The sequence below is a fragment of the Odontesthes bonariensis genome, chromosome 3 (genome assembly GCF_027942865.1).
Source record: "Odontesthes bonariensis isolate fOdoBon6 chromosome 3, fOdoBon6.hap1, whole genome shotgun sequence".
Classification (NCBI taxonomy): Eukaryota; Metazoa; Chordata; class Actinopteri; order Atheriniformes; family Atherinopsidae; genus Odontesthes; species Odontesthes bonariensis.
In genome coordinates, this window is record NC_134508.1 from 45,857,120 (window position 1) to 45,882,247 (window position 25,128).

The 25,128-nt window shown below is 43.3% G+C and overlaps 1 protein-coding gene across 1 annotated transcript in view; it reads right to left on the reverse strand.

Annotated features, from left to right (window-relative positions):
* Positions 1-7,093: 7,093 nt before the first annotated feature.
* Positions 7,094-25,128, reverse strand: part of LOC142377627 (dihydropyridine-sensitive L-type skeletal muscle calcium channel subunit alpha-1-like) — a 289,148-nt gene continuing 271,113 nt past the window's right edge. Inside the window, exons 41-42 of the mRNA XM_075461932.1 lie at positions 13,158-13,282; positions 7,094-10,485 (exon numbers count right to left, since the gene is read on the reverse strand). Coding sequence (XP_075318047.1) covers positions 10,476-10,485; positions 13,158-13,282 — 135 coding nt within the window. The 3' untranslated portion in view covers positions 7,094-10,475. The remainder of the gene's footprint in view (positions 10,486-13,157; positions 13,283-25,128) is intronic.

Consider the following 25,128-nt stretch of genomic DNA (forward strand, 5'->3'; position numbering starts at 1 on the left):
AAAGTCAAGATCAGAGAGAGCAAGGAGGTGTATAGAAAGAAGCTTGAGAGTAAACTGCAGAGGAACAATATCAGAGATGTGTGGTCAGGAATGAAGAAGATCACAGGCCTCAAGCAGAGGGAAGATCGGATGGATGGAAGTCTGGACAGAGCAAATGAGCTGAACACATTCTTCAACAGGTTCAGTTCAGGAACAAGCTCACCATCCTCCCCTCCTGTTCCCAGCCAAAGAGACATCCCACCCTCCTCTGACCCACAGCTTTCCTGTAACATCTCCACCTCCACCTCAGTCATGGATTCTTCTGCTTCCACTAGTTTGTCTTCAACCAAATCAGGAGATGCTGCTGTCCCCTTTGCCTCCTACTCCCACTTTTCTGTTTCTAAAAGTCAGGCGAAGAGGCAGTTGGAGAGACTGAACCGGAACAAGGCTGCAGGTCCAGATGGTGTCAGCCCCCGAGTCCTGAAGGCCTGTGCAGAGCAGCTCTGTGGGATTCTGCAACACCTTTTCAACCTTAGCTTGACCCAAGAGAAGGTACCACTGTTGTGGAAGACATCCTGTCTGGTTCCAGTACCAAAGAAAACTCACCCTTCACTCATCAATGACTACAGACCTGTTGCCCTGACATCCCACATCATGAAGGTCCTGGAGAGACTCCTGTTGACCCACCTGTGTAAGCAAACCAGCACATATCAGGACCCCCTGCAGTTTGCTTATCGCCATGGAGTTGGAGTTGAAGACGCTATCATACACCTGCTTCAACAAACCCACTGTCATCTGGACAAAGCAGGCAGCACTGTGAGGATCATGTTCTTTGATTTCTCCAGTGCATTTAACACAATTCAGCCTGATCTGCTTCGTCTGAAGCTCCAGAAGACTCAGGTGGAGGCCTCAACAATCACCTGGATTAATGACTACCTGACAAACAGACCACAGTTTGTCAGACTGAAGAATTGTGTGTCTAACCAGGTGATCAGCAGCACAGGAGCACCACAGGGGACTGTACTCTCACCATTCCTTTTCACTCTGTACACTTCAGACTTCCAGTACAAGTCAGACTCCTGTCATCTACAGAAATATTCAGATGACTCTGCAGTTGTCGGGTGTATCAGAGATGGACAAGAAGCTGAGTACAGAGAGCTGGTGGACCGCTTTGTGGTGTGGGAACAATCATCTCATCTTGAATGTTAACAAAACAAAGGAGATGATTGTAGATTTCAGGAGAAACAGGGTCAGATCAAACCCTGTTTCCATCATGGGAGAAGAAGTGGAGGTGGTTGAGGAATATAAATACCTTGGTGTTCATCTGGACAACAGACTGGACTGGAGACACAACAGTGAAGCCATCTACAAGAAAGGACAGAGCAGACTGTACTTCTTGAGGAAGCTAAGGTCCTTCAAGGTTTGCAACAAGATGTTGCAGATCTTCTACAAGTCTGTTGTTGAGAGCGTCATTTCCTCTGGCGTCATCTGTTGGGGCAGCAGCATCAGAACCAGGGACCTAAAAAGACTCAACAACCTGATAAGGAAGGCTGGTTCTGTTCTGGGGACGACTGTGGAACCTCTAGAGACAATAATGCAAAGAAGGATTTTGCATAAAATCAAGAGAATTATGTACAACCCTGAACATCCTCTCCATGAGACTGTTATCGGAAAACAGAGTCTCTTCAGTCAAAGGCTTCTTCAGTTTGGATGCAAAACTGACCGCTACAGGAAATCTTTCCTGTCCACAGCCATCAGCATCTATAATAACTCCTTGATTTAATTGAGTTACATCAACATTTAATTTCCCTCTGGGATAAATAAAGTATTTTTGAATTTGAATTTGAATTGAATTGAATATGTTACATGTTACATGTTTGCACCTTACGCCGCAGCAAATTCCTAGTCAGTGAACACTGTTCACTAACAATGGGAATAAAACTGATTCTGATTCTGACTACAATTAAACTTCCGCTTTTGCAGCTGCAGCGGTGTTGCACTTCTTTCTAAAAACGTGTTGAAACTTCGTCGAATCGGGGCTCCATTGATGCTGGTTTTTAAAGTTGTGGTGCACGCGCTGAACTCAAGGTGAAACCACTCAGAGTTGACTAAACTCACTCAAATCAGCGTTTCTGGAACCGGAAACTCCGTTCAGGGTTTAATTTACTCTTTGAAGTAACCACTGGATTAATATTTAATAGCCTAAGGCAGAGGTCTTCAACAGGGGGTCCGCGAACCCCAGGGGGTCCGCGGAGGTACTGCAGGGGGGTCACGAAATCTTTGGTTGATTAGACGATTTTAACTTTTTTTTTTTTTCAAACAGTTTTTTCTCACAAATTGTGTGCAAACGTGTGCCATCCACAGATGGTTTGAGGATTCATTGTCCCATCTACATGCATGTTTAAAGTTAAAATCTGTGGATTATTTGAATAGCTCAGTGTTATATGCAAGATGTTTGTTTATAAATGGCAGTGGCACGGCCACCCTGTACCTTGCACATGTTTAAAATAAAAACATGAATATATTAACCTGTGTATTATTTGAATAGCTTAGTATTGAATGTACGATAACAGAGTAGCTATGTTTATACACGGCACTAGGCCCCGTTAAATATAAAACACAATTGCATGCCATATAAATAGTAAGGGGGTCCCTGCTCCAACTCTCCATCAGTTTGGGGGTCCCTGGCCTGAAAAACGTTGAAGACCCCTGGCCTAAGGCATCCATGCATTCATCTCCAGCAGACTCCATTACTGTAATGCTCTTTTAACTGGACTTCCCAAAAAGAGCATTAAACATCTGCAGCTCCTCCAGAACGCTGCTGCTGGAGTTTTAACCCGGACTAAGAGATCTGAACACATCACAGCAGCTTTAAAATCTTTACTCTGGCTTCCAGTCAGTCACAGAATAGATTTTAAAAGCCTGCTGATGGTTTACAAATCCCAGAACGGTTTAGGCCCAAAATACATCTGTGATATGTTCAGAGAATATAAACCCAGCAGAGCTCTTAGATCCAAGGACTCAGGTCAGCTGGTCCAGTCCAGAGTCCAGACTAAACATGGAGAAGCAGCATTTAGCTGTTATGCTGCAAACAAGTGGAACAAACTGCCAGTGGAGATTAAAGCTATGGTAGGTAATCCTAGAGAGCTAGCAAGAGAGCTAGCAAGATTCGAAAGTGTCCCCTCCTCTAAGCTCCACCCCCCCTCCCCATTCCGTCAGTGCTTCATCCAAAGCCGGTAGAACCGCGTGCGCACACGGAGCAGGGAGCCGACAGAGGGGGCGTAGGCAGAAAGCAGAGGCATCTGATTGGTTTTTTGTAGGCGCCCCGCTGATCTTGGATTTGTCAGCTTTTTCTCAGTCCTGCAGCTGCCACAGAGGTCTGATTATTTTCGTCCCTTTTTCTAAATACATCTTGTATAGATTTCTCTCAGGATACACGGACCATTTCACCCAGTATTACAAAATGTGTTTCTGAACAGGATTACCAACCATGTCTTTAAACTTTCACCAAATGGAGACTTTTTTAAATCCAGGTTAAAAACAGTTCTGTTCTCATGTCTCTATGCATGAAATCTGCACAATATCTTTGAACTTATCTGGACTGTTGCTTGTTTTTAAATTCATTTAAATGATTTTATTTGTTTCTCTTTATCTTCTTTTATGTATTTTTAATGCTTCTTCCACTCCCTGCTGCAATGCTTTTATTTTATGTAAAGCACTTTGAATTGTTTGTACATGAAATGTGCTACAAATAAACTTGATTTGATTTGATTTTATTTTGATAAGTTAATTGAAAAAATAAAATTAAAATCAAAGTGAGGCACAATCATAGCCTAGCAATATATGCCTTACCTTTTTGAACGATGTTTTTATATTTCATTTTTAGCTGCTTCCAAGTCCTTTTTTCCCCTGTTGGATTGCACCTAAATGAAAATCAGATTTCATTCCTACTTACTGTATATTCATAACTATATCCTATAGATACAGCCACAACTGTAAGCACTTTTAAATCCAGGTTAAAAACATTTCTCTTTCGCCGCGCCTTTCCGCGCCTAGATGCTACGATCTTACGGTTAAATGTTACGCCAATGGAATATTACATTCAGACTCTGGCAGCATTATTTTCCCATGCCGCCTGTCTCCTGCGATGCTGCAGCTGTATTACATTTGCGGTGAAATACGTGCTCATATTCGCCATAGGCCTGCACAAGGACCTCCAACTGCATCGCAGTGAAATAACTTGCTCTTTTATTTTCTGTTATCATGGTGACTCGTGGTATCTGGGCTCCATTGATGATGGCTTTTTATAGTAGTTGTGCACGCGCTTAACTCAAGGTGAACATTGAACTAACGCAGATCAGCTGTTCTGGAAGCGGATACTCAGAGTTTCCCATCTCAGAGGAAGCCAACTCAGAGTTCAGGAATAGACTCAGAGTTTGTTGAAGCTCCTCTCTGGAATACCCCCCTGCTGAGGCTGGAGGCATGGAGCTTCACTCTGTGTCAGGGAATTTATAAAAGAATACAAAGGCTTTTTTGAAGTGGCATTCATTAAAAACTGCACTATAAAACATCAAACACCATTCCACAGGAACAAAGTCACTACGTTTTGTGAAATACAGAAGTCAGCATTTATTGTTTTATGGATTTCTGAAGGTTATGAAAACTGCAAATACAATACAAGGGACAGTCAAGCAAAACATTGTATTTCTCTTGTGTCCCTTAACATATATAAAGAATGAATGAATACATTAATTTAGGTTTCAGCATAGCACTCATAGTAGAACAATATGTTTCCATCCAGAACAGGGTATGTTACAGATTGCTGTGGAGGGAAATAGTTGGACTTCTTTCTCTTTCTTTTGCTTTTTGTGAGAAGGCCTCCTTGCTTTCACTGATATTGTATCAAATATTTTGCTGCTCTAATTTAAAACTCAGTCCTCACTGTGAAACAAACAATCCAACCAAAAAACCTGACAGATATGCTGATGTCACTACTTCCCGAGTGTCCCTTCAAGATGATAAATGATTAACTGGCTTCAGCAGGTCAGTTGCTGACATGGATCAACCAAACCAGCAAACAGTGAGCATTCAGTGAGCTCTACCAGTTTGATTCAAAGCGATTCTGCAGGAATAATAGGCATTCAGTTTCAGTTTATTGTTATTTGAATCATTTCTGAAAGACAAAACAAAAAAGCTTGATTAACCTGGGGAAACTACAGTACGAGTACCTGAGTATGTACATTAATATCCACTATTCTCACATTTAAATATTACATCAATAACCTCTGACCTCACCACTTATGTTCTCATCGTAACATCATTCATCGTTTCTTTAGTTAATGGATAATGAAACAAATAGAACCCCCACAACAGGCTTTCCAATCTGCATTTATCATTTGCCTCACTGAGACACAATAATTGATTTGAACTATTTGCCTTAATTACATCGAGACCACATCCTGCATCCTGCTCCAAAGTGTGAGACATCCTCCCGGGGGGTGGAATAAGGGGATGGTAGAAATGTTTTAGCTTCCCTTTGTTATGGGTCTGAAGGTGTTGGACTGACCAGAGAAAATAAAAACTTAAGGCTGAGTTATACTTCTTTTAACTGCCCTTGCGCTTGCGTCTTGCGCGTCTGTTAATGGCTCGAGACGTTTATGCTTCATTTTGCTTTGTCGGCGGTTGCGTGTGCTGCGTGGCGATTCACCGCCAGGACAGTAGGTGGAGTAGCGGGTTTTTTCAATGACAAGCCTACTACCATGAAAGGAAATTCACCGCCAGGAGCTCTTTGGCAAGTCTCTCTTCCATAGATTCATGCTTCTTCTTCTTCTTGTAAACAGCCGGTGTTTTGTCAGATTTTCAACACCTTGGGGGTCTAAACGACTACTTTCTCGCCTGAAAATGTTTCAAATGTTGCTAAAGTTATATATTTACAGAGTTTAGCCTATAGCTTAAGGGAAATCAGCTTTTCAGGCCGGCTGATTTCGACTCTGGCAGGAGTGAAGTGCACTGTGTGTAAACGCTCTGCATACTGTCAGATCGATCAAGTAGTAGGCGGTTTCGACCACAGCCAGTGGCTTGCGCTTGTGTCTTGCGTGAAGTTTAGAAAATTGAGGTGACACACGCAAGCACGCAAGGGGGGCTTGCAACCGCGCAAGGGCTTGCGTTTCTTCTTGCGTCTTGCTTTGCGTCTTGCGTTACCGAATATAAACCAGGCTTAAGAAGAGAAGTGCCTGTTTCATTTCTCATCAAAAACTTCCACAACAACTTAAAAACTGTTGGGAAGCTGTGAAAAATGTAATTAAGACCAAAGTGCAATGATTTACAAATCTCATAACCCAATAATTATTCATGATAGAACATGGAAAAGATATTAAATGTTGAAAGATTTTATTATTTCATGAAAAATATGGGCTCATCTTGAATCTGATGGCAGCAACACGTCTCAGGGAAGTTAGGACAGCTCCATGTTTCCCACTGTGTAGCATCCCCTTCTTTAACAACATCTGTAAACATCTGGAACTGAGGAGCCCAGCAGCTGGACCTCTGGCAGAGGAATGTTGTCCCGTTCCTGTCTGACGGAGGAGTCCTGGCTCTTCTTTGGTGTGTTTGAAATGTTTTCAGCTCTGGACTGCAGGCAGCTCGGTCCAGCAGCCGGACTCTTCTACTACCGAGCCGTGCTGCTGGATTAGATGCAGGATGTGCTTTAACTTTGATTCTGATTCTGAAGGCTTCCTGAGCCCAGGCAGGGATTTCCAGGACAGAATCAGCTCTGTTTTTAAAGGCCCGGTCACACATGTCCTCCACGGGCATATCGCGGCCGAATCACGGCCAAAACTGTCTGCCCGTGAAGCAGACGCTGTTGGACGCTTTGAGGTCGCGATTGAGACGCGATACAGCCGTACTTCACCCGTCGTTACACGCGGTAAGAAATTCACACGCGGTTGGCCGCGCGAAAAAGTTTTGGGCTGCCCAAAACTTTAGACCGCGGGTAATCGCGGGCGGTACACGTTGTACACACGCGGTAAAGACGCGGTACAGACGCGGAACGAACGTGCTGGGACGTGCTACGGCCGCGGTTAAGACGTCGTTACACGCGGTAGGATCAGCGGGTAATCGCGGGTGGAGCACGGTCATAACACGTTTGTTCCGCGTCTGTACCGCGTTGTTATCACGTGCATTAGCGTGTGTACCGCGTGTAAGCACGGACAAACGCCTTTCTCCGCGATTTGCCGAGCATTCGTCAGTTGTGCTCCAGACGTCAAGGGGTGAACATGGATCCCCGTCACAGTAATGACCTCGTCTTGCTGCTCCAGCAGCATCAGAACCAAGTGCCTCCACTGGCACTGGGCTGCCTTCTTCTTCGGTGCCATCTTCACGGGACTGTGTCTTGAGCGGTTATGATTTCTACAGCCCGGTTCGGCTGCTTTATTATACCCGTGGTAGGCCGCGGTACCGCCGCGCTTCACCCGCGATAAGGACGCGGAACAGTCGCCGGCGTCTGTTCCGCGGGCATACCACAGGTAAACCGCGGGTAAGCCAATTTTGCACATTTTCCACAGCGTCTGCTTCACGGGCAGAAATTTTTGGCCGTGATTCGGCCGCGATATGCCCGTGGAGGGATGTGTGACCGGGCCTTAATGCAGAGCTGGCTGAGGGCCTGAAGGTCGCACACCTCCAATAATGATTTATAAGCTATGTTCCATAAATGTCCAGATTGTCTGAATCTTTTGATGATACTGTGTAAATGGTAAATGGACTGTGCTTAAATAGTGCTTTTCGAGTCTAACTGACCTCTCAAAGCGCTTCTAACACCACATTCACCCATTCACCCACACTCACACAGCACATAACTGCGTGCTATTCATTCACACACATCCATACATGGATGGATGCATTGGCAGGCATGAAGGTTGTAGAAGGACGAGCCACCCAGACATTTCCCATGACATGGTAGTGTGTATCACAGTATGGGATAACTCCACCCTACTCCATTCACTGCAGGCAGTACCCCCCTGACATGGGTGGGATCAACTTAGTGCTGGGCGGTATACCGGTTCACACCGAATACCGGTTTATAACTTCGTTATTTATATGAATTTTTAATATACCGCCATACCGTATTTGATTACACAACGGGGGAACAACTGCGTCGCGCGACATTGTTTGAGACGGGACCCTTTTCAGTGTTGCGCTTCTAAACACGCATGTTTACTGTCTATGGGTGCCAGGTGGTAATAAGCACTTGCGTTACGCGAAGGTGAAGGTGGATAGGATAGACATGGAAAGTTCCGAAATCGAAGCTGCAGAACTAGTAGAACATGCTGACAGAAGAACTTGTGCCAAAAAAAGGAGCCGTGTCTGTAGTTTGGAAGTTTTTTGGTTTCAAAAAATCCGACGTCGACCAAACAACCATTTTATGCAAGTGTTGTCGGGCTACAGTTGTCGCTGGAGGTGGCAACACGAGCAATTTGCTCCATCACCTTAGCCGTAAGCATGTCTTAGAATATCAAGAATGCATGAAGTTAAGGTCAGCACCCGCCACATCAGCAGGTAACACGGGGAAAGCAAAAGAAAAGTCCAGCCAAATGTCACTTCAAGACGCACAGTAAAAGTTCTGTATTTTGACTGCAATTGTGTTTGCATTCCGATTCCTCACTTCATAGGAATCATGAGTAGCACTTCTGTGTAAACAGCATCATTTTGTGGGGCGTTATTCTATGACGGTAAAATAGACCATCCTAAGTTAATCTACTGCAGTAATTCTGTTCTCAATCTGTAGAAAATGCTGTGAACACCTAATTATGCATGAAAAAAAAATACCGTGATATACTGTGATACCGTGAAAAAATACCGTGATGTGTATTTTTGGTCATACCGCCCAGCACTAGATCAACTGTGTGAAGCTGCATGATAAACATAGACAAGACACACAACTTCTCTGTGCACCTCTGCAGAGAGCTGGTTTCCACCCACAGCTCATTATTGTCTGGGATACTCTGCAGTAGTTCCACCTCAGTGGTTCAGATGAGCATAAACTCCTGCTGAGGTGCTACCAAAAAAGTGCCATCATTCAAGTTCACTGTGATGGAAAATAAAAACAGAAATGACTATCCAATGCTTTACCATGTAATGAATGATTATATGCTCAAGTCAGTAAACCAACAATCCAAATAAAAGCAGCACATCCACAAAAAGGCAGTGATGTCAGCATCATATGGCTGGAATTGTTGTTTCACAGTAATCTGGGAGTAAAATACCTCCATAGCTGGAGTTTCACTGTAATTCAACATTTTTTGTCACTGAATTGGTAAAAATATCAATAAGAATATCAATAGGGGCGGCTGTGGCTCAGTGGTTAGAGTCGGTCATCCAATAACCGGAAGGTTGGCGGTTTGATTCCCACTCTCGCTTGGTGGAACTGACAGCTGGAGGGGTGTCAGTCCACCTCCTTGTCACGGCTGAGGTGCCCTTGAGCAAGGCACCGTACCCCCCATGCGCCCCGGGCGCTTCATGGCTGCCCACCGCTCCAGGTTGGCATCTGTCTCTGAGTGTGTGACCCTGTGCATGTGTGTGTCAGCAGGTGCCAACCTGGATGGGTTCAAAGCGGAGGACCAAATCTACCTTCGGGTATAAATAAAGTCAACTTAACTTAACTTAATAAGAATGAAAAGTGTCAGATGATTTTATTGTTATCAACATCAAGAAGGAAATTGATAAAGGAGCTTTGTGTAAATATTTGGATGTATATTGGATCATTAAGCTAAATATGCATGCTATTATTATATCAAACTGTTTCTCCTGTGCAGCAACCCAATCAGCCTCGAAGCCTCTGATGCTGTTATGTAAACAAGCTTTAAACTTCTTCTATATTGTAACTTCATTTCTCAATATTTTTCTTGAAAATTAACCAGGTAAAATATCTGTATATTCTCCATGTCAAGAAGACTGTATTCATAGAAATTGTTGCATTTGTTTATATGTAACATTGTTTTCCAGTGCTGTCCCTGCCTAATAAACTGAACATTACATGAAATGGAACAAAAAAAAAAAGAATATGAAATCATTTAAATCAAATCAAAACTAAAAGGAAGCTTAAACAGTGTGGATGGGAGGAGAGATCACATTTTGGTATTAGAACTCTGATTCCTAAAAGGTTGGGACAGTGTGTAAAATGGAAATAAAATCAGTAAATGAATTAGTTGTTCATGAGAATTGCAAATCTTTGCATTCCGTTTGTATTTACAATTTGCACAGCATCCCAACTGTTTTGGAACTGCTCTTGAAGATGTCTTGGCAGAATTTGATCTGGACACAATCCTTTTGCTTCACAGTGGTCGGGAGGCTTGGTGACCTTCACAGCCCCTTTCATCAAAGTCCATCTTTTCATGTGTTGGAAACCTCCTGCCCTCTTCATTCCGGTGACATCACAGGTCGGTGTTTTGAAGTCGTCTCACTGACATCAGCCATCAAAGGCCCCTTCATCCAAACTACTTTTAATATTGGCTATAAAACAAGATGGAGAAGAACTAAACAGTTACACAAGTCCAATCATGCAAATTCTACTTCTTTACAATAAAATCAACAGCGTAAACAATAAAAAGTTTACATTTTATGTTTCCAGAAACCACAGAAACCTGTTATTGTTGTCTTTCTCAGTCAATGCTCCAACTAAATGAATTATCATTGCAGTTTCTTTCAGTTAAGGAACCATGAACATGGAACATGTTTTTACGATGTAGCCATATATCCCATAATTCGGCTCCAAATTAAAAAATAACAAGAAATCATATCTATTATCATGCTTCTTCTTCTAACTACCTGGAAAACATTGTTTTTTTAAATTTGTATCTATTTTGATATTTGGACACATGTGTGACCATCAGCACAACAGCCGTCATCTCAGAGCACGCAGTTCAATTCATGAACATTCTCTTTCTTTCACCTTGGTCATCACCGTTTCTCTCTGTGCTGTAGCATTTTCCTCGGTTTTGTTAGCAATTAATTCACAATAAAGACACTTTAGGAAAGTAAATAAGTAAGTAGATGAGTGAGAAACTAAAGCCCTATTCGGACGGGACTAGTTTAATGGGGGGACCTGGGGTAAAGTAATAATAACCGGGAAATCTAGTCCCGTCCGAACGCACCATGTCAGTAAAGATAGCGGAGTATGTCGGTAAACTTTGCCGAGAATTCTACCTCCTGTGAAACGGTCCGGAGTATCTACCATAGGTAATACTAATCCCGTGCGAATGCGACCTTCGGTAATAAGTACGGAATATGTCGTCACATCCTTTTAAAGAGAGAAACAATTAGGTGTGTCTGTTTGCAAACATGGAGGTTCTGGATGAAGCGCTGCTTGCAAGCACGCATGGTCGGTGCCATGTCTGTTTACAGATGGGGTTTACGGAAGTGAAATGAAGACGTGCATGGCATCCAGGATGTGAGGGTTGTGCGTAACCAACAACTCCTCCCATGTTAGATGAATAGTACAGGGATTTCTTGTCCCGTCCGAATTGGTCATTTCTTCTCCCTGGCGTCGTCTGGTTAACCAACATTACCATACGTCCCCCCATTGAACTAGTCCCGTCCGAATAGGGCTAAAGTAAGCTAGTAAATATGGAACTAAGTAAAGCACTTAGATAACCTGAGACACAAAAAAAGGATACCCTCCAATAGAATTTTGACACATGTTGACCTTTGACCCTATGAGGGGTTATGTATAAAGATCGACAGTATACATGTGAGCCATGCGTTTTCCCTTTGATATGGTTTTAGAGGGTTAGAGGGGTTATGAGAAAGTGGGGTAAAGAATGAATATGGATGACCAGAAAGATGGAGAAGGTACAAATGTTTACCACATGTAATGAGAAGTCCTCGCCCTTAGATGTGCTCCAGGCTTTGAGAAGGTTATAAAAAAAGGAAGGTGTAGTAATTTAACAAGGTTGATATTAGTGATGGGTCAGCGCATGTGTCGAGCTCAAAGAGCAAAACCCGTGTCAGTGCGCGTATCGCTTCAAGAAAGTCACGTGACCCATACAGTAGAAGTATCGCCTGTCACACGCCGGGCGCCAAACTGTGTTCAAAAGGAAGCCAATCTGTCAACGGGATGCATCTCTGCCAAAACAACCATTCATCATTTCAAACGGACATCTTATCTACAGGCCATAATGGAGCCAAAAAGAAAAGTTTCCGCCGTGTGGGACCATTTTGATCTTATAAATATAAGGCATTTGTTTTTATTTCCCTGTTGTTTCATCCCGTTCCTCCACCTGATCTATCAGAATTCAAATCCATTTCAAAGTGACTCAGTTTAAATGATTTTATTTTTGGCAGGTTTAATGTCACATTTGTTCGACAGAACTGTCCTACATTAATAAAGCACCTCTTCAGTGCTGAGGCATTACATCGCAACACCTTCATTTTGATTTTTACATGTTATGACCTTAAAGATTTCAAAGATATTTAAACTTTAATTAAGATCTGAAATCTTCTGAGACTACCTGCTTGTCTTCGCCTCCTGCAATAATGCAGTATTTAGGTCCTCCACCTCACACTCCACCATGAACACCTCCATGACAGACTCGGGGGGAGTCTGTGGGGATACCAGAGTTGCTTTTACAGTCCAGTTGATCCCCATGTAACCAAAGCAAGAACTGTGTCCGCATCCTTGGCCCAAAGTTTATCTATGGAACTCACCAAAATGTGAAGATATCTTTCTATAAGATGAAGCTCAGACGAAAGCGGATGATGAAGCAAGCCATCACTTCTAAACATGTACGTAATTCTATCAAAGACTGGCTGAAGAATCATGAAGCCAAGTATCTGAAGGTGACTGAAAACGAGTTCAGCTGTGAATGTGCAGTGTTCCCCTGATGTTAACTCGTATTAGGACTGGTGAGGGGCACCTGAGTTTTCAATATCAACAGTTGATTTTGTTGCTTGCCTTACATATTTCTATATTAGCTTAATTATTATTGGTACCTTTTTTACTTGAAAACTAAACTTTGTCAACACCCTAAGAAAAAGCAATGCTAAGCTGATCCATAAGATGATGATTCAATGCTACATCCATGTACAAATGGCCTAAAAACTTGGACAATACAAGATGAAGGTAATGTTCTAAACTAGGGGATTGAATGAAACGAACTGTTGTCAAACAGCTTGAGCACACTGACCTGTGACCTGCGTTGCTGTTGCTCATCACACCGTCTGCCACCTGCAGGGGGCGCTGGCTGGTGGCGGCGGCTTCATTCTCTGCAGTGAAAGGGTCTGTGTGGTTCCCAAAGAGACTGTCATCCCTCTGTTTCAGACAGGACAACAGTTACTGGGGGCTGACTCACAGTATACAGCATGTCCAAATATGACACATCAGACACACGAATGAGCCAAAACATAATGACCACTCTCATGAAGTGATTAATGGCCAAATAAACAATGTCTGTGATATATCTGAGAGGCAGAAACAGAAGATGGTCCGTCATTGTGTTTGGGTAGGTGACTGACTTGGACAAAGGCCAGATCCTGATGGACTAAAAAACTGGACTGAGCATTTGGCAAACACACATGCTTGTGCACTAGTAAGTAAGTAAGTAAATGTTTATTTTCATAGCACATTTACAAGTGGCAGAGCCGCACCAAAGTGCTTTACAGTCAAAAAAAGAGCTAAAAAATGCATGGAGGAAAAGAAAAAGAAACAAAAGAAAATATCAAATAATAGATAAAAAGAGCTAGAGAACAGTGACTGGTGGAGATTTAAAATATGAAAAAGGAAAAGAAAAAACCTTTAATAAGGCAACCAGGGGACACTTTATACAAGTGTTTAAAAACAAGGGAGGACCCTAACTAAAGGCCAGTTTAAAAAGGTGGGTTTTTATCAGGGATTTAAAACTATCTACCGAATCGGCTGCGCGGATGTGGAGGGGGGAGACGGTTCCAGAGAGTGGGGGCCACTATGGCAAAGGCTCTGTCTCCTTTTGATTTTAGCCTGGACCTAGGCACTTCCAGAAGCAGTTGGTCAGCTGAACGAAGTGCTCTAGGAGGGATGTGACGGTGGAGGAGGTCGGACAGATATGAGGGGGCCAAGCCATGGAGGGATTTGTGGACTATGAGTAGCAGTTTGAAATTGATACGGAAGTGAATAGGGAGCCAGTGGAGTGATGCAAGGACCGGGGTGATGTGTTCACGTTTTTTAGTGCGGGTGAGGAGACGGGCAGCAGAGTTTTGAACCAGCTGCAGACGGTGGATTTGGGATTTGTCAATGCCAGTGTAAAGGGAATTGCAGTAGTCCAGTTGGGAAGAGATGAAGGCATGGATAGTTCTCTCAAGAGCACTCTGGGGCAGGTATGCTTTGATCTTTGCTATGGTTCTTAGATGGAAAAAGCTTTTCCTAACCACTGCACTAACCTGTTTATTGAATTTGAAGGCACTGTCGAAAATAACGCCCAGATTTCTGACAGAAGGCCTGATGTTCGAGGCGAGAGGGCCCAGGGCATCGGTGGAGAAAGCCGGGGGAGGATTGCCAAAGACAATAATCTCAGTCTTCTGCTCGTTTAGGTTGAGGAAGTTGGCACTCATCCATGACTTAATGTCTGCCAGACAGTCAACTAAAGAATGGATCGCGGCCTGCCCATCAGCCTTTAGGGGGAGATATAGCTGAACGTCATCAGCAAAGCAGTGGAAGGAGATGTTATGTCTGATCAGGATTTCCCCTAAGGGTAGGATGTATAGCAGAAACAGGATGGGACCTAGTATGGAGCCTTGAGGGACCCCGCAGGTTAGGGGGGCAACAGAAGAGACAAAGTCTCCGAGCTGGACAGAAAAGGTCCTGTCGGCCAGGTACGACTGGAAGAGTTTCAGGGCTGTACCTTTGATGCCTATACGGTGCTCAAGCCGAGACAGCAAGATCCTGTGATCCACCGTGTCAAAGGCAGCTGTAAGGTCTAGCAGCACAAGTATCACAGGGCAACCTGCGTCAGCAGCTAGGAGCAGGTCATTTAGCACTCTCAGGAGAGCAGTCTCTGTGCTGTGGGCTGTTCTGAAACCAGACTGGAATTTCTCGAAGATGGAGTTTGTGGTTAGGAAGGCTTGCAACTGGACATAAACTACACGCTCGAGGACTTTAGACAGGAAAGGCAGTTTTGAGATAGGCCTGAAATTTGGCAGAATAGAGGGGTCGAGATTTGGCTTCTTTAGTAATGGCTGCACCACGGCATGCTTGAAGGCAGCTGGGACGCAACCAGAGGACAGGATGACGTTGAGGAACAGTAGAAGGAAGGGGGCAACTGTGACAAAAACGGAGGCATCCTTGAAAAGGCGGGGCGGTAGACAGTCAGAGGGGCAGTTGGAGGGCTTCAGATGTCTGACTGCAGCAGAGAGGGAGGACAGTGAAGAGGGCTCGAACTGCTCGAGGACGGCTGGCGGAGGGTGGGGGGTTGATGGGGAGGTAGAGGTGTCAGAAGGCCTCAGTGCTGCAATCTTGTCAATGAAGAATTTTTTAAAGCTATCACAGAGGGCGGGTGAGGGCACAACAGGGGAAGCATTACAGGGAATAATGAGAAAATTTAAAGTATTGAAAAGAACCTGGGGTTTGTGACTGCTGTTGGAAACCAGGGTGGAGAAGTACTGGGATTTGGCGGTTTTGACGCATTGGTGGTAATCCGCCAAGCAGCTACGGAGGATTTGGAGGAACACGTGGAGGCGGTCCTTTTTCCATTTGCGCTCAGCCTGTCTACACGCGCGTCTAAGGTCACGTGTTTCATCGTTGAGCCAAGGTGTAGGCTGTGCTTTTGTGCGTTTGGGCTTGAGAGGGGCGATGGTATCCAGAATGCCAGTGCAGGCTGATGAGAACATGGAGAGGAGCTCATCAGCAGTAAGGTCAGCTCTAAGGCCCAATGACGGGCTACACAAGGGGGAGTCATTAAAGGCGGCTGAAAATTGCCCAGCCGAGGACGCATTTAGCATGCGCGAGACCCGTTTGGAACTACTAGGGGAAATACCTGAATGTGGGACTGACACAGTGAACAGAATTGGGGAATGATCAGAGAAAGACATTGCACAGATTTCGCTTATGTTGACAGAAACACCATAGGATAGCACAAGATCCAGAGTGTGACCCTTTTCATGTGTTGGGCCGGTGACAGCTTGGTTAAGACTAAAAGAGTCGAGGAGGTTCAGAAAGTCCCGGGACAGAGGATGCGACTCACAACAAACATGAACATTAAAATCACCACATATTGTTATGTGATCATATTTTACCATAAGCCCAGACAGAAAGTCCGCAAAGTCATGGATGAAGTCTTTGTTGAATTTAGGAGGGCGATATACAACTGCACACAAAATGGGGAAAGATAAAATTATTTCAAACAGCTGCAGCTCAAAGCTAGCAAAGCCAGCGTGAGGAATCTGCCAACAGTGAAAAGGCCGTTTGTAAACAGAGGCCACACCTCGTGAAAAGAGTAGATCAATCTGGAAATGTTGGAAGAAATGTAAGAGACCTGCCTGTAGTCAGAGACAGGGAGGCGGGGAGTGCAGCGGTTAGGCCTTCTATGAAGGAATATGGCTGGAAAGAGAAAATGGACCTGGTGACATTTATTGCAGGGGTGGTAAATGCGACAGCAGAGATAAAGTCAAAAACTGACAGGATCCAAATTATTACAAAGGCAGCGGTTCAACACTTGGGTATGGTGGGATTAAAGTGGGAGGTGGTGAGGGACGGTCTTTGTGTGATACCGCCAAGCCAGGAGAGTGTAGGATGAAAATTCTGCCTATGTTAATTTTACAATGGAATGCAAGGAGTCTGCTTACAAATGGCCAGGAGTTTAAAAAGTTTTTGGAAGATATGACCGTGAAACCAGATGTAATATGTATTCAGGAAACTTGGCTTCAACCTAGATTTGATTTTGTTTTGTTTGATTATATAACTGTTAGGAGAGATAGGGTAGGGGGAACTGGAGGGGGATGTGCTACCTTTATAAAACAAGGGATGCCATATAGGGTGCTCGGGCTTGGACAGGTGCAGGAATATGTGGTGGTGGAAATATGGGTGGATTCAAGGAGAATAGTTGTCATAAATTATTATGACCCTTGCAAGCGGTTAGCTCTTGCTGAGCTAGAGGAAGTTGAAGGACAGGACAGAGGGAATGTGGTATGGACTGGGGACTTTAATGCGTATAGTACATTATGGGGTGGAAATAACACTGATGGCAATGGTCAGGTGATTGAAGATTTGTTGAGTGAAAGGAACTTAATTTGCTTAAATGATGGTAGGGGCACAAGGTTTGATATTAGAACAGGGCATGAATCAGCACTAGATCTCACTCTCTCATCAACTGGGTTGGCCCCAAGGTGTGAATGGGAAGTTCATGAAGACATTATAGGGAGTGATCATTATCCTGTTATCTGTACTATGGATATTGATGTCAGCCCTAGGCCAGGAGGGAGGATTGGGAGGTGGGTCTTTGAAAAGGCGGATTGGGAGAGGTTTAGGGATTTTAGTGATCTGTTTCTTAGGTCTGTCCCAAGTACAGATAGTGTGGAGGGGCATGAGTTTGAGCTGCGGCGAAGGATTCATATGGCTGCCATGGAGTCAATCCCGAAAAGTTCAGGGAAGATGGTTAGAAAAGCAGTCCCTTGGTGGAATGAGGAATGTGAGAATGCTGTGGAAGCCAGGAAAAGAGCTTTTAGACAGCTGAGACGGACACATAATTTTCAACATCTGATTGAATATAAACAGGCACAGGCTTTAGTCAGGAGGGTCATCAGGCAAAGAAAGAGGTCATACTGGAGGGATTACTGTAGTACAATAGGTAAAAGTGTGGATATCATCGATGTGTGGGGCATGATTAAGAAAATGGAGGGTAATAGGAGGAGGTGGGATTATCCAATTTTTTCAGATGGTGACCTTCTGGCTGTGTCTGACGTTGAGAAGGCAGAAATGATGGTGAGGACTTTGAGTAAGGTCCATAGTTCAGACAACCTCTCAGATCAGGAAAGGAGAGGTAGAGAGGAGACAATGGCACGGTTTGGTGAAGTTATTCAAAAGAAGGAGAAATTGGAGGACAAATATAATGTTCCCTTTACATTGTTGGAGCTCAAAAATGCTTTGGAGAGGTGCAGGAACTCAGCCCCTGGGCAAGACGAAATTTGTTATAAAATGTTGTCACATCTGAGCGATGAGGGATTGATGGTGATCTTGACCTTGTATAATAAGGTGTGGGAGGAGGGACACATTCCTCTGGGATGGAAAGAGGCGGTAATTGTGCCTATCAGAAAACCTGGGAAAGATGCTACTAACCCTGTAAATTACCGGCCGATAGCTTTAACCTCGCAGTTTGGTAAGCTGATGGAAAGACTGGTCAATGAAAGATTAATGCACTTTGTTGAAGAAAAGGGGTTACTGTCCAGATATCAGAGTGGGTTCAGGAAGGGTCGAAACACAATTGACTCTGTTTTGTGTCTTGAGAATGAAATCAGGAAAGCTCAAATACATAAAGAAACTGTTGTGGCCGTATTTCTGGACGTTGAAAAAGCATAGATATGCTTTGGGTGGAGGGCCTTTTGATCAAGATGCATATGTTAGGTGTTGGGGGGGAACCTTTTCAACTGGGTAATGGACTTTTTGAATAACCGAAGCATCCAGGTTAAGATAGGGAAGGATATATCAAGGCATTGCCTAGTTGAAAATGGAACTCCGCAGGGGAGTGTGGTCAGCCCCCTCCTATTCAATATAATGATAAATGATATTTTTTCTGAAGTACAGCCTGATATTGGACAGTCCCTCTTTAATGATGATGGCAGTTTGTGGAAAAGGGGGAAGAATGTGAAACACATTTTGAAGAGGGTTCAGGAAGCTCTGACGATTGTGGAGGACTGGGGTAGGAAGTAGGGTTTTAGATTTTCAGTGGAGAAAACGAAGGCAATGTTTTTTACGAGGAAGAAGATGTGTGATAGTTTGAAATTGCAACTGTACAAGTGTCCTGTGGAGAGGGTGTCTTATTTTAAATTCCTGGGTGTGTGCTTTGACACTAGGCTTACGTGGAGAGTTCATATCTCCAGGGTAGTAGACAAGTGCAAAACTGTTCTGAACTTAATGAGATGTCTTGCTGGAAAAGAATGGGGTGCTGATTTGGCCTCTTTGAAGTTGATCTATATATACTTGATCAGGGCGAGGATCGATTATGGTTGTTTAGTGTATGCCTCTGCGGCGGCAACTGTGCTGGCCAAGCTGGATGTAGTCCAGGCTACTGCCTTGAGACTGTGTACTGGAGCTGTGCGGTCCTCTCCTGTCTGCGCCTTACAAGTGATTACTGGAGAAATGCCTCTTGGGTTGAGGAGAAGACAACTACAGGCCAACTATTGGGTGAATCTGATGGGTCAACGACCCGATCATCCTGTGAGACGTGTTATTGAGCCAAGCTGGGAGAGTGTGGTGGCAGATTTGTCGAGTTTTGGGTGGACTGGAGAATCTGTGGCGCAGGAAATGAATGTTTTACATCGTTCCTTTTGCTCAACAGTAATTCAATTCAATTCAATTCATTTTTATTTATATAGCGCCAAATACAACAAATGTCATCTCAAGGCACTTAGATAGTAAGTCCAATTCAAGCCAATTGGAATTCAATTAATTAATAATAATCATAATTCATAATATAATCCAATTCGTTCATATAGAGCCAATTCAAAAACAATTTCCTAGCTAAGAAAACCAACAGATTGCACTGAAAACTTTTTGTTTTTCGGTCCAATCTCCCGGCCTGGGCGTGCCTGAGGCGACTGTGGAGAGAAACGACTCCCTTTTAACAGGAAGAAACCTCTGGCAGAACCAGACTCAGGAAGGGTGGCCATCCGCCTCGACCAGCTGGGGTTTGAGAAGACAGAAAGGGGGGGAGGGGGGAGGGGGGGAGGGGGCGGCGGCGGCGGCGGCGGCGGCACTGTAACACCATTCAAAGGATATCTGTTGGAACAGGGAAACACGAGTTAATGACCACAATAATATCACATATACATAAAGAGAGTAAAGTGAGGAAAGGTGTGACAGATGAGCTCCCCCAGCAGTCTAGGCCTATAGCAGCTTAACTATGGGATGTTTCAGGATCACCTGAGCCATCCCTAACTATAAGCTTTATCAAAAAGGAAAGTTTTAAGCCTGGTCTTAAAAGTGGAAAGGGTGTCTGCTTCCCGGACATTTACTGGCAGCTTATTCCACAATAGAGGGGCCTGATAACTGAAGGCTCTGCCTCCCATTCTACTTTTAGAAACTCTGGGAACCTCAAGTAAACCTGCAGTTTGGGAACGAAGTGCTCTGTTAGGAAAATATCTTATAATGAGATCTTTAAGATATGATGGAGCTCGGTCATTAAGAGCTTTATATGTAAGGAGAAGAATCTTAAATTCTATTCTGAATTTAACAGGGAGCCAATGAAGAGAAGCTAAAACTGGAGAAATATGATCTCTCCTGTTAGTTCTCATCAAAACTCTGGCTGCAGCATTTTGGATCAACTGAAGGCTTTTCAGAGAATATGTGGGACAGCCCAATAATAAAGAATTACAGTAGTCCAATCTTGAAGTAACAAATGCATGAATTAGTTTTTCTGCATCACTCTGAGACAAGATGTTCCTGATTTTAACAATATTACGAAGGTGAAAGAAGGCAGTCCTAGAAACCTGTTTTAAATGCGAGTCAAATGATAAGTTCTGGTCAAAAATAACTCCAAGGTTCCTCACTGTAGAACTAGAAGCCAAGGAAATACCATCTAGAGTAACTATATAGCTAGACAATTTCTCCCTGAAGCGCTCAGGTCCAAAGATAACGACTTCAGTTTTGTCTGAATTTAGAAGCAGACAGTTCTGAGTCATCCAGGTCTTTATATCTTTAAGACATGCTTGTAGTCTGACCAACCTATTGGGTTCATCTGGTTTTATAGATAAGTACAGCTGAGTATCATCAGCATAGCAATGGAAATTTATGCCATGCTGTCTAATAATGTTACCTAATGGAAGCATGTATAAAGTAAAAAGAATCGGTCCAAGCACAGAACCCTGGGGAACTCCATGGCTTACTCTGGTGTGTGAGGAAGATTCTTCATTTACAAGAACAAACTGAAATCTATCAGATAAATATGACTTAAACCAGCCTAATGCAGTTCCTTTAATCCCGATGTAGCGTGCTCTCAGGAAAGACAGAGAACGGAGATGTTTACATTAACCTTCCCCCCTTTTTCAAATGTCTTGACATCAAAAACATTTCACTGTTTATGACCCTTTCAACGGATTACCCAAAGGAGATAAGGACCCAGATGTGAATTCTAACCTACTGGAGTTCCTTTGTGAGATTCTCTCCTCCACGCCAGCCACGCATAATAAATTATGCAAACTGACACCCTCTGACAGAGAAACAAACCAGGCTTGCTCTTCTTTCCTGGTCTGTTACAAGGAATGTTCAACTCTCCACTTTTCCTTAGAAGAATAGAATCAACCCTAATCATCACTTTTCTTGACATAAACTGTTGAAATCGGAACTGCATAAATCTACAGATCATTTTGAAACATTCGCCATTCTTTTACATGAAGTATTTACCAAGTTATGGGATATTGGATTTAATAGAATCCCTTTCGTGGAGCCACAGCGCCCCCCAAAGGACATGGATAACGGACACTTTTCACTATGTCAGCCTAATGACCATGGACAATTTCAACTATGGATGTTTAATGTTCTCATTATGTGCAATGCATAACCCAATAGTGTTTAATTCCACAGGTATTGCCCAAACAGCTGCAGATCATTCTAATTAACAGTAACCAAAAGTTGTCATACCATTTCTATCATGATAATATGAAGTATTGTATGCTGATAACTGTTCCATGCTCATATGTGTGTTTATGCCTGCTCGTATGCAACATTATTGTCTGTTAGGAACATTATATTATCTAAAATCAATGTCATATGAGTTAAATACGGTATAAGGAAGAAGCAGGAATTCTCCCTCTTTTTCCTCATAAATTCAGCGTGGTCAACCCCCCTTTTTTTCCGTTGGGTCAAAAGCCAGCTGAACTCTGATTGGACGAAAGCTGACATGTGATCTCCAGCTTAAAAAGAGAGGCGCGCATGAAATCAGTCTCTCATCATTTTTCTCTTTTATCACTTACGCTCCGCAACTCTTTTGTCCTCTCTCTCTGTAACTATTAATTACCATTTTTTTTAGACTTCCCCTTTCTTTTGTATAAAAGTCTGGTCCAATACACGCGAGTGTGTGCCAACTCATACAGCCCGGCCAAGCCGCCACTTTCCATCCAAGGAGGAAGAATAAAGAAGAAGTCGATTCTACGTCATCCCGCTGGTTACCACGGGAACACCGCCTTCGACACCAACTCATCAGAAGGAAAGAACCACGGGATCTCTTACGCTACTACGACAAAGTAAGGTGCTGATTTGAGATCTTTTGAAGCCGTGGATAAAATGAAAACTTTCTCTGAAAGCGACGAATGAGCAGACCTCCGCGGGCAGAAGACAGTTGGCACAATATCCGTGTTACGAACCAGATTTTGTCACATTTTTGATAGGTAACCCTGTTAGTGAACTGCTTCTTTCTTCCCTTAATGCCCTTCTGAGTATTACCAATAATTCTAATTTCTGTCTCTTTATCAATTGTTTATACACCTATATACCTGTGCAATGTTGAATAAATGTTTGTATTACTCCATTTAAGAGCGTCACGGACAGTTACTAAGTCGACTATCACTTCAAACAGAACGTACGAATCAGAATGAGATTGATTATTAATTAATTATTAATTAATTATTAATTGATTATTAATTTAACATACCAGGATCATAAGATTTTAACAGTTTCCTACCTGACTGTAACGTAAAGTTAAAATATAGGTAGGTGGTGCCCTGCTATTTTCGAGGTAAATATTAATTAATAACGTGCTAACGCTACATATTTTTGGTTCCGCCGTGCGAGGCGTTTTTGCAAAATAGCCGCGCTTAGCAAAACTGTCTGTGTGTGAGCATTGTTCTACAAACTGTTGTTTCCTGCAATTGAGAGTTAACGAGAGTAAAGATAGAGCCAAACAATTAATTTATGGACGCATAGACTAATTGTTTGAATGTTTTTGTAGTAAGAAAGAATTACAAAAACACAGAAACGGAGCATACCAGCGCCGCCTGGGTGTGCTTCCCCCTGAAGTAATTTTGCATGCAAGAGCGTGGTAAAACGCTCAATAATATATGGCCAAGTGGGGATCAATGATTGCGAGTAACCAATGTTGATCTAACCGTTCTGAGAAACAGAGATAACTATCCGCGAAACTCCAGTATTGTCTGCTGAACTCAGGACTCCGAGCTAAGCTAATGTAGCTACTAGCCTAGCAACTGGTTTGTTTACAAACAGTCAGGAGATTTGAGAAGCCTACGGCGAAACCCCCGTGGCCAAAAGTGACGCCTACGGCGTGTATTGTGACTTCCCGAAGAGAGGGTAGTTATAGTCAATTTTGAAGAGTTGAAGCGCCTAAAGGCAAGCCTGTTTTAACTTGGTGATCGTAGAAACGCTCACGAGCCCATTTGAGTCAGCACGTTGGTAGAAGAACTGACGTGCTGGAAGCCCCCTTAAAAGTTAAGGTGGAAAAAGGGAGACCGCCGTGTCTCGCAACTGCTGCTGTCTTTTCTGCAAAAGCTGTGTTAGAAACCGCCATGTTTCTTTTTGCTTGTGACATGAATGTTGATGTTTAAAAGCTTGGCGTTGATTCTGCAAAGCTAAATTGCTGTGGGCTAAAAGCCACACGCTAACGAGTCTTCCTGAGTGGGAGGTGCCAAAGTCGTCAACATCTGACGTCAGCACTTTCTCACTCTTCCCCCGGAAGTCCGCTGCAAATAACACAAGAACGAGCCTTAGCGTCATCTGCTGGTAGCTTGGTTAATTACAACAAAGTGAAGGAATTCTGGGAAATGGTGTTTGACTAACAAATCTGAACAGCGCCATTGTAAATTGTGGTGAAGTGATTGAATTGAAAAGCAATCACGTGGTTCACAACTAATTCCTGTACTAAAAATGACTGTTTGCATAACTTGTTTAAGGGTTTAAGAGAAAAACGATTCTTTTTTTTTTTTTAATACTTTATTTATAGTTTACAAGTTTTCCAAAGACAATAGTAGGACATACAGGAGAAAACCAAAACAAACAACAACAAGAAACAAATAAAAAAAAAAAAAAAAAAAAGAAAAAAAAAACAAGGCTGCCAGACAATTCACAAGATATCTAATCTATACTTTCATAGCTGTCGCAATGCTAGTATCTCCAGAGCGAGGCAAAATTACATGAATAAGTGAATCCAATCCAACACTATACAACATAGTTATATAGCCAGATAAATCAGAGTCCCTGTGGTTATCAGGTGATGTCACACTTTGCCAAAAAAGGCCCCCATGTTCTCTCAAACCTGTTTTGTGTCTTCGGTTTGTGTAGACGGAGTTTTTCCATCTGTATAATAGATAGCATTTCTTTCAGCCAGTGTGCAAAAGAAGGTGGAGTGGTGGACTTCCAGGATAGAAGAATAAGTTTCTTAGCCACCACCATTCCTATCTGCCAAGCCATCTGCACGTTGCGTGGTAGCTCGAAAGACAATGCAGAGCATCCAAAGATGGCCAGATCCTGGTTAGGCTGAATGTCTTTTGAATAGGCTAGCGAAAGCCACTCGAAGATTGCAGTCCAAAAACTATGCAGAGTCGGGCAGAACCAGAATAGATGCGCTAGTGATCCCTCAGCTGAACAACACTTGTCACATACAGGAGACACCGTAGGAAAGATACGGTTTAATTTTGTTTTTGAGTAGTGTAGTCTATGTATCACCTTATACTGAATTAGCCTGTAGCGCGAGTTAATAGAACAAGAGTGAACCCGGGACATTGCCTCTTCCCAGAACTCTGCTGATATCTCCGAGTTCAGGTCGCTGGCCCATGTATCCCTAATGTGATCTGAAGAAACAATGGTGGTAAAGCAGTTCACAAATTTTGACACCAGCTGCTTTGAGTCCGGAGAGAGTAAGAGATTTCCAATAAAAGGATGTGTGGTAGGGGTGAATTCAAAGTGTGGGCAATTCTCCTTGGTGTAATGTCTGACTTGAAGATATCGAAAGAAATGTGAATTTGGAA